General features: G+C 40.9%; 3 protein-coding genes across 5 annotated transcripts in view; 1 reads left to right on the top strand and 2 right to left on the bottom strand.

Moving 5' to 3' along the window:
• The window catches only part of stard13a (StAR related lipid transfer domain containing 13a), a 43,481-nt gene extending 42,946 nt beyond the window's left edge, over positions 1–535 (bottom strand). For 2 of the 3 annotated variants that reach the window (XM_020620422.1, XM_020620424.1), the window contains exon 1: positions 311–535. The gene's annotated coding sequence lies outside the window, so the exon portion shown is untranslated. The remainder of the gene's footprint in view (positions 1–310) is intronic. The other variant, XM_020620421.1, reaches the window with a different exon arrangement.
• Positions 1–2,784, top strand: part of rfc3 (replication factor C (activator 1) 3) — a 3,049-nt gene extending 265 nt beyond the window's left edge. Inside the window, exons 2-9 of the mRNA XM_020620431.1 lie at positions 547–685; positions 818–885; positions 1,098–1,195; positions 1,334–1,515; positions 1,641–1,777; positions 1,849–1,947; positions 2,044–2,113; positions 2,210–2,784. Of these exons, the coding sequence (XP_020476087.1) occupies positions 547–685; positions 818–885; positions 1,098–1,195; positions 1,334–1,515; positions 1,641–1,777; positions 1,849–1,947; positions 2,044–2,113; positions 2,210–2,401 (985 nt within the window). The 3' untranslated portion in view covers positions 2,402–2,784. The remainder of the gene's footprint in view (positions 1–546; positions 686–817; positions 886–1,097; positions 1,196–1,333; positions 1,516–1,640; positions 1,778–1,848; positions 1,948–2,043; positions 2,114–2,209) is intronic.
• A 96-nt stretch (positions 2,785–2,880) lies between these two features.
• The window catches only part of kl (klotho), a 9,330-nt gene continuing 2,751 nt past the window's right edge, over positions 2,881–9,459 (bottom strand). The window contains exons 6-13 of the mRNA XM_020620430.1: positions 8,697–8,846; positions 7,424–7,659; positions 6,301–6,496; positions 5,657–5,835; positions 4,953–5,060; positions 4,603–4,708; positions 4,149–4,275; positions 2,881–3,443 (exon numbers count right to left, since the gene is read on the bottom strand). Of these exons, the coding sequence (XP_020476086.1) occupies positions 3,109–3,443; positions 4,149–4,275; positions 4,603–4,708; positions 4,953–5,060; positions 5,657–5,835; positions 6,301–6,496; positions 7,424–7,659; positions 8,697–8,846 (1,437 nt within the window). The 3' untranslated portion in view covers positions 2,881–3,108. The remainder of the gene's footprint in view (positions 3,444–4,148; positions 4,276–4,602; positions 4,709–4,952; positions 5,061–5,656; positions 5,836–6,300; positions 6,497–7,423; positions 7,660–8,696; positions 8,847–9,459) is intronic.

Below are 9,459 nucleotides of genomic sequence, written 5' to 3'. Positions count from 1 at the left end.
CCTGGTAAAGACAAAAACATCGCCATGTCACAGATGTTCAGGCTAAGTTAGCATTAGCATCATACCCATCTGCTGCACAGGCTGAAACCAGCGAGTTTAGTTTAATTTACATTACTAAGAAATTCCTTGTGCTGGCCAGTCTTTGAGGACTTTGTAAAAAGCCAGACGTTTGCGTGTAAACATCATTTGCACATAATCACGAGTTAAGCTAGCTTGTTTGTTGTTTATCGTAACGTTAATGATTCATCTACCTGTCCTTTCTGACAATTTTCAATAGTTGAATGTAAAAGTTAATAATGAAAGCACATACCTACAGACAGGTAAACTACCTGAGCGTTTATACACAACGAGTAAGGGATATGGTGAAAGTGGCGTGTAACCTAAATCGGTTTGCTCCAATAAGATTGTCAAACCATCATCAAATAGGCATCTTCATCCAATAGTTTGAGAATCAGGCCGAGTCCAGCACAAGTGGCACTTTGGGTTCAGAGCTGTGGCTAAGGCAACCTGTTCCAAAAAAAAGTATTTGTTTATAAACGTGTTTTAGGTCCAGGGTGGAGACTTCCCACACTTGTTGGTGTACGGTCCGCCAGGTGCAGGGAAAAAGACTCGCATCATGTGCCTGCTGAGGGAGCTATATGGAGCTGGGGTGGAGAAGCTTCGCATGGAGCACCACACCGTGGTGGTGAGAGGGGAGCTAATGAAATACTGTCACTGAACACCCTCTTACGATACACCACTCGCATGCAGTGTCTTCAGTCATTATTTCATTTTCTAATAACGACGGCTTAGTTGAGTCACTGTTTTTTGACTGCAGGCTCCTTCAAAGAAGAAAATTGAGATCAACACAATAGCCAGCAACTATCACTTGGAAGTCAACCCAAGGTATCTTAGAAGTGAAAAGTTACATTTACCTGTACTTTGAGACTTGTGACTTCATTTTTTATTTTATGCTTATGCTCTGCTAAATTGTCTCTTACTCCACTACAGTTGAAAGTTCTTGTTACTTTGCAGATTAAAATTTTATCAATCAAAAGGTTTTTCTTGATAGCTTTACTAAATAACTATTGCATATTAAGTATTTCTGTGTCATACAGTGATGCAGGAAACCAGGACCGTGTGGTGATTCAAGAGCTGATTAAAACGGTGGCTCAGTCTCAGCAGATCCAGTCGAGCACCCAGAAAGAGTTCAAAGGTAGGACACCCAACCCTCTGTTCCTGTGAATATTGTTCCATTAACAATCAAAGGACCATCCTGATGTCACCACTGGCTTTATGAAGCCATAATATCAGACTGTCAGTCCTGTAGTAATTGGCACACTTTGTTTCTTAGTGGTGTTGCTAACAGAGGTAGACAGACTCACAAAGGATGCCCAGCATGCTTTGCGACGGACGATGGAAAAGTACATGGCCACCTGTCGCCTTATCCTCTGCTCTACTGCAACCTCCAAAGTCATTGGGCCGATTCAGAGCCGTTGTTTGGCTATCAGAGTTCCCCTGCCAAGCACAGAAGAGGTGATGATGATACTGTTTAGACCGTAATTAAAAATAATCTTAAAGTAGAATATTAGAATACTTCAAATTTGCTGCATAATTTAAGCCTGGATGTCAGTTTTCCTCTTTTTTTCTCTGTTTTCCAGGTCTGTAATATTCTGACATCAGTCTGTAAAAAGGAAGGTTTGGTCCTCCCTCCTGAGCTGGCTAAGAAGATTAGTGAGAAGTCTGGTCGCAATCTCCGCAAAGCCCTTTTGATGTGTGAGGCCAGCAGAGTGCAGCAGTAAGTGATCTGTGGATTAATATGGAATATAAACAAAACATATCTGCATATTTAGCCTGTGTCTTTTCCAGGTATCCATTCTCAGTAGACCAAGAGGTCCCAGAGACAGACTGGGAGGTGTACCTCAGAGAAACAGCTAATGTCATCGTCAGCCAGCAGAGCCCTCAGAAGTATGTGAGGCGAATAGCGAGAGAGGAGATGGTTAGTTTTGGTTCTGATAGAGATGAGAAGATAATTAGACTTCCCTCTGTCTGTCTTGGCTCCAGGTTGTTGGAGGTTCGAGCCAGGCTGTATGAGCTGCTGACTCACTGCATCCCTCCTGAGATAATTATGAAGGTACCATTTACTACACCTTTCCCATCAGTGTTGAAATGGTTTCCAGTAAGTTTAAGCCACTGATTTATACATTGTCATCATCCAATTCTCTAACAGGGACTGGTAACAGAGCTATTGAGTAACTGCGATGGCCACCTGAAGACAGAGGTGGCCCACATGGCAGCTTACTATGAACACAGACTGCAGCTGGGCAGCAAAGCCATCTACCACCTAGAAGCCTTCACTGCCAAATTCATGGCTGTTTACAAGAAGTTCATGGAAGATGGTCTGGATGCCATGATGTTCTGACTCTGAAGGGACTAATACTGATTATTTTCTTGATAGAAGTTCAGCAGCCCTCATTTATTTCCTGATATCTCTTTTTCTCCCAGCAAGACTCTTACTGGATCTGATACGGGCATGTGTGCTCTGTCAGGACTGGTGGTGGTGACACTACTCACCTAGGCGAATCTTGACAAGTCTTACAGTTTGTGAATTTATGCCCAAAACCTCAGCAATGTACACAGTTTGCAAACCTTAAACTGTTGCTTTAGTGGTTGAAAATACGCAATCCAAATGGCAGTTTTGACAGCAACAACAGAAAACAGTTATGTATAAAACACTGCAAGGACAAGCAATGTTTTCTAAAAATCTGCATCAGAAGGTTACAATAAATTGCTTTGTTTACAAAATACATAAAGTGTAGCATTGCTCTGTGGCTATGGCCCAGTGTATTACACACCCACAAAGAAATTGGTGTCAACACTACAAGAAGCTACAAACTTCAGCAGTCAAGTGTACCGTCCAGAGGTTTCCTCCACTTTGGAATCTACGTGAAAATGGCAGTGTCAGCAAAGCATGCAACATGATGCTTTCACCACTTCGTACTTATTCAGACTTCATTTAACATTAAGTCAAAAGAACTATAAAAGCTGACAAACTACACTGAACATCAAGTTCAGTTTCTTTCTTGACACATTTATAAAGACACGAAACAAATCCTACAGTCACGATCGTCAGTAACACTCCTTGCGTTTCTTGGTTGTGTAGTAGATGATGATGCCCAGGGTGATCAGCACCCCTGAACCCACCAGAGTCAGGAAGCCCACTACAGGCCTCTTCACCAGCACACTGCAGCCCAGGCAGGGCTGAGGCGCGCTGGGACACTGCTGGGGCGCCGCTCCCTGAATGGGGAAGCCATTGTGCTGGATGATGTTGCGATAGTTGGAGAGAGAGGCCTTGACAATGACCTCGTCTTGGACTTGGCCATACAAGCCAAACCCAGGGTCCCTTTGGTCGTTCAGGGCGTAAGCAAAATAACCCTTCAGGTTTACACCGTCCAGAGCATATGCTGATGAGGGACAAAGACAAAACGTGTAAAATGTGGAATAGAAATTTCACTTGTGCATGTGAAGGTGAGGTAAGTGGGCTGGTGTGTGGTAGTAAAAAAGTAGTACTTTAAAATTATGAGGTTAAAATACACTTATGGGAAAAAATACAATGTAAAGCTTATGTTTAGAAATATAAGATATAAGAATGGAGCCAGATGAATTATAAAGTTCAAGTTTCATCAAACAGGCATAATAAAAAAAATAAGAATGAATAAATGCCTTGTATTTCGCAGTTGATTTATATTAAACACTGGTTTGCAGACTATTTTCTGTCATTGAATTATGACTGGATGTTTGCCACCTAGTGGTGACAACCATGTGCACATTAGAGTGTAACACTGCAAAGTTTTAAAGTTGAAGCCAAATCTTCACAGAATGTAACCACATAAACTTTACAAGGACAGATAACTGCACAAGAAGTAACCCTGACGAAACAGTTCAGCGTAGAGAGTGTCTGTTGATATTTTTGAGTGCACATGTGTGTATTCAAGTGATTTGGGGATTGGTGACCTAAATATCTGTCAAATAATCAAGCTTTGCAGAGGCCGTATGATGAAAGTTGTTGACCAGTAGGATCTCTGTACACAAATGCAGTGATAACAACATAGGAGTACATTGCTTTAATCCTACAGAATCTCAAGCAGCAAATGTGTTTGCTTTCTCACCTTTCAGCGCCTCATTTATGTAGTTGTACAGGTAATAGACTCTTAGGCTGTCCTTGAAGTGGGCTTGGTTTTCCTGGACCCCATTAGCCATCACATAGACAGGTACGTCACTATAGTGCTCCTTCACCTTACAGAGCAGAGAATCAGTCATGTCATGTGACTTGTGGTTTTGAAGTTACATTTTAAAAATTTGCTTCAGAAGTATATTCTGCTATTAATAGTGTCTAGTATGTTTTTCAGAAACAAATACAATAAATTGTTTAAAAATACTTTAAGCTACATATACTGTACTTACCCTTATAGAAAAATCCTGAATCTATGAATGAGAAACTACATGTGGGACTACATGAGAACCTTTTACTATGTTCCTGTCAGCTTACCTAACAACAGTTAGGTCAACTTTTTAACTCTTCACCAAACTGTACAAGAACAGACAAGATGAGTCAGGTCTCACCCAGTTGAGGGCCTTCCTCAAGCCCCAGGGGACAACAGGCCTCGGGGACCTGATCCATGTGGTGTCTATCATGTGTTGAACCTCTAGCATTGCTGAGTAGGTATACCTGCAGATGTGGAACATGCAGAAGCTGGATGTCTTATCACTACATCGGGGTATTTGTCTTCAACTAATCTGAGTTATTTTAACACTGGCATGGCTAAATGTTAATTTTAAACTACAGTAGAGTTGTCCATTGACTTGATGGTTAGGAAGCATATTATGTAACATCTTGTGTCCTTGGTTCAATTCTAATCAAAGACTTTTTTTGCACTTTTTGTATCACTATTGAAAGAAACTGATTTTCTTACGAGTCTTCCTTGGCATGTGTTACCAACTTGGTACTGAAATGACTAATGGCAAAGAAGTCATACGTTCCTTTAACCAGCTCTCTGTCCTCTTCATTGAAAACCGGCAGGCTGTGGAAGCACACAGAAAACATGGCCTTTTAAATAAGAAATGATGCTGTATGGAAGTATTACTTAAAAAGTACAATTTAGTTGTTTTGTCTTTGCTCCATTCATTACTGACTGTGTATACCTTAAATGTTGATAAAGTATTCTAAAGCTTTCAATCTGATTTCTAACCACCCTGGAACATAATGATTATAATTTAATTCAATGCTTCCCAGTTATCTTTTATAAATAACATGTAGCTGATCAGTTATCTTAGTATTGCAAGAAGAAATATTTCTATGTGGAATTTGAGGTGGAAATTTTGATTGATGGCGCTAGATGAAAGATAAGGACCCCAAAGAGATGCTGAGGGGATCATGAAGTTTCATGGCAATCTATCCAAACATTGCTGAGCTCCTTCAGCCTGGACCAAAGTGATGGACCAACAGACAGAACTGAACTGCACTGCACTGCTAGCACAGCTAAAATGCTACCAATCAAACTAGACTAGATCATTTGGTAACATTTGTTCATTGTGACTGTAAACAACATTATTTATTCTACAGCTAACAGCTACAGCAAGTGATTCCAATGAGTATGAAGTATGATTGCATTTGTACTCAAGTGAGTTGAGCTGACGCAGCCAGCTCCTCATGGCCACAGGATAGTCCCCACTGCCGAAGATCGGCTCTGCAAACCAGCCAACCCGGAAGTCTAAAACCCTTTTAGCTGGTTCCACGTCTTGACGGCTGAATGAAAAGGCTGGTTCCACCCAGTCCATGTGCAGAGCCAGAGACACCTGACACACAACAAACAGGGCAGCGCAGCTGATCATCTGAGACATTCTCCCTTTCCTTTTGACTGTAGTAATTAAACGTATACCTCAGTCATTTGCACTTTTTACAAATCTGCTTTAAACACATTGTCTGGTGCAAGTGTCGAGTTTACATTACTTGCAACAAAGTAACTTATTTGTAATAAACAGAAGCAGCTAAAGCCAACATAGATAAACAGACAAAAACAAAGGCCACAAATAAGAAAATCCAGTTTCATAAAAACAAGCTGGCAACAGTGGGGTGTTTGAATATGAAATGCTCTAATGAAGCTGCAAGAGCAAAACAGCAAAGACTACAAGATGCAACACATTTCTACTGTAAAAATTGTGTAGATTATTTGTGTAACATATAACCAGATGTGTAAACTAACAAATACTTTTTAGATCTTAAAAAAAAAACAACAACTTGTTAACTGCAGTTCGACTGACCTCTCCTCCCTGTGCATGTCTAAACTCACGGTCATAAACACGCCAGGCCAGAGCATGCGCCCGTAACATCTGATGACCTTCCTGGTAGCTGACCATCTCATCATTGGGCTCATTCAAGGTGATCCACATTTTCACATGGGCACCCAGTTCTCTGTAACAAAGTCTGGCATAGTCTGCAAAGGCCTGTGGGGTCTCCCTGAGGAAAAAGCCAAGCATGGAAATTTTACTTACACACTAAGATGCATCACACTGTATGTGAAATCTCTATCAGTTATGTAAGTTACCATGTAGTAATATTTACAGTAGAGCTGAAAAGAGTGACTAATTGATCCATGAATCAATAGAAAATTAACTATTTTGATAACTGATTCATTTATAAGTCTAAGAATACCAAAAATTCATTGGTTGTGGTTTCTCAGATGTCGATATTGTTTTGGTTTTGTGCTGCTTTTACAACAGCAAACTGAAAATGTTCTGGCTTCCAGACTGTCAAACAACACAAGATGAGAACAATGTGAGCAAATTGTGATGGTTATTTTCATGATTTTATTACGACAAAAGACGCCTGCAACAGACCAAACAATTACTCAGTCAATTGAGAAAATAATTAAATCAAATTAATCAATAAGTAAAGTAATAATTAATTTGTAGTCCAAATATAAAGTCACAATATACTGTATTCAAAACAAGCATAACTATGTTAACCTCACACACACACACACACGTGATGATGATGAACATCCTAGATGAACCTGTTTGGTTACACTACTACACTTATCTCCAAAGTAATTATGTCCTGGAAGACCTTCACTGTAACACCACCACCAAGTATTGTGCCAGTAAAGCTGAACGTGCCAATAAATCACATTGTTCCAATGTCAGACAGAGAACTGTTTATTGCAAGGACAGGAAAAATGATACCATAGTGATAAAGGATGGCTTCATGTTGACCTTAACCAGGACAGAATGCTCCTTGTTGCACGTTTACTTTTACATCAGACCAGTCATAAAATTTCTGTAAATTGTAATAAGGCATATCTGATAGAGATGGCTGCTTATTAGTTTTGTGTTTGGTTTGCCAAGAGCTTTCACGTGCTAGAGCTGACAGAGCGTTCGTTCTGACCTGTTCAGCCACTTGTTGGTGTTATCCAATGTGGCTGGCAGGTTGCCGCGCTGGCGTGTGTGGTGCCACAGTGTGACGACAGGCGTGATGTTGGCCTGCTGCAGCTGACGGGTGAAGCAGCGGTAGTAGCCCAGCAGAGTGGTGTTAGGCTGAGCCGCGTCACCCGTGGGTACCAGAGCCGACCAGTTCAGAGAGAAGTGGAAGTGGTTCACCCCCACCTGCCGGATTCTATCTACCTAAGCAGTGAGAAGACGATAAATATATCACAACTGTAAACAACGCACACACACACAAATCTGTGAATCACATGAACATTGCCAAATGTGTTTAATTATGTTATAGTGAGTAGTTTTTCTTACCAAGGCATCTCCATCAAATTAATGGATGCTAGTTATGGTGTTTTTACTTCAGGATGAAAGGAGATAAATCTATATAAACCATCAGAAACCACGTATTTGTAATTGTATAACTGATCACAATACGGGGCGCATAGCCTGATATGATATAACAACTAATTCAAGCTAAAGTATGTGACATTTTTCATAGCTCAATCTTTAGCATTACAAGCACAGCATATAAAGAGGCACTTATACTGATTTAGAGGTAAAATGGGGACTTCAGTGAGTGGACCATGGGCAAAGTCAGTGGTCTACTCGTTCAACAGCAGTGTGATAAATTGCTCACACAGTCTCCATTACTGACTGATTGTTACACTATGGAGTGATCCTTCATGTAGTCTGTTCTCCTTTGGCCCAGTTGACTGCATGTGTGAGAGGGGCACAGCCCACCCCACCTCTAAACAGAGACTGATGGAGAGAAAATAAAGTGGAACAGCAAAGCCTCAACCCAGGAGGTAACGCGAGGTGAAGCATTAAGTATACTGCTCATTAGGTTCCCATAGTGGAAATGCAGCCACTGTGGAGAGGTGCTATTGAAGCCTCCTGTGACCCAGACTCACTCAACAGCACTGGCAGCAGTGCAGAGATATTAGCTTTTAAAAGGTTTTGAATGGCATTGGCCTCTCTAATCGGTCAGAAATTTGCAATTATTTCTGCTTGATCAGTAAGTTTTGTTGCATTCTCATTTACTGTAATTTCATAATGACAATATAAGAGCTGGGCAGAGTGTTGCAGAGCTAGCAGATTGCATTAGAGCAGGGAGGGGGAGTGCCGGGTGAAGCAGAGGGGATCGATTTGGAGTTTCAGTCTAATGCTGTCTTAAGTTACATATTGTAGCTTTAAATGATAAATATTTGACTGGTAGAAAGACAGACCTGGTGTAGGATGCTGACGTAGTCAGCACAGTGTGTGGGTCGGTGTAAAGGTGGTGCACTGATGCCCTCCAGCTTCACCAGCTCTCCGTTGTTGGAGATATTCCAAAGATAAACGCTGTGGTCAGTAAACTGGCTGGGCATAGTCTCCACCTATTACACGGAGAGAATCAGAAAGAAAAACCCACCAATGTAAACATGCACTTGCTAATCCATTAACACAGGGTTAAGCCAATACACGCAAATGCAGATAAAGGCCACATGGAGCCGGTTGATAACAGCAGTTGGTCCTGTGCTGTTTAACCCAGCAGGCAGACACAGAGTTCATGTGGTTTATGATTAAGAGAAGATTTGCGATCCCTGCTGTATCTCACCTGGACTTTTTCCAAGAAAAGTGCAGGTTTAAAACAGTGTGATCAACATGATGCAACTTAAACAAGGAATAGATGGATTTCTCTTTTTTTCAATCTAAATACTGATAACAGTGAAAAATGTTCCATAGACGTGCATTAAATAAATATATATGATAAACAGGGCTTTCTTCATTCCGGAGCACATAACGCTAATATACAGGTGAAACAATAAAGTAAAAAATACTGTCTTCTGCAGAATTTCAAACTTCACCAAATAATACAGGCTTACAGTGAATCAAAGTTAATACATAGTTAATGTTTTGTCAAGTTTCTCCATTTCTGATGACATGTTTTTATTGCATTTCCCTTTATCTGACCTCTGCCCTACACAGCACACTGGCCCCTCCACAGCT

This window comes from Monopterus albus, unplaced genomic scaffold (assembly GCF_001952655.1).
Source record: "Monopterus albus unplaced genomic scaffold, M_albus_1.0 scaffold237.1, whole genome shotgun sequence".
Classification (NCBI taxonomy): Eukaryota; Metazoa; Chordata; class Actinopteri; order Synbranchiformes; family Synbranchidae; genus Monopterus; species Monopterus albus.
Note: the sequence above shows the minus strand (reverse complement) of the source record. Positions and strands in the feature narration are given on the sequence as shown.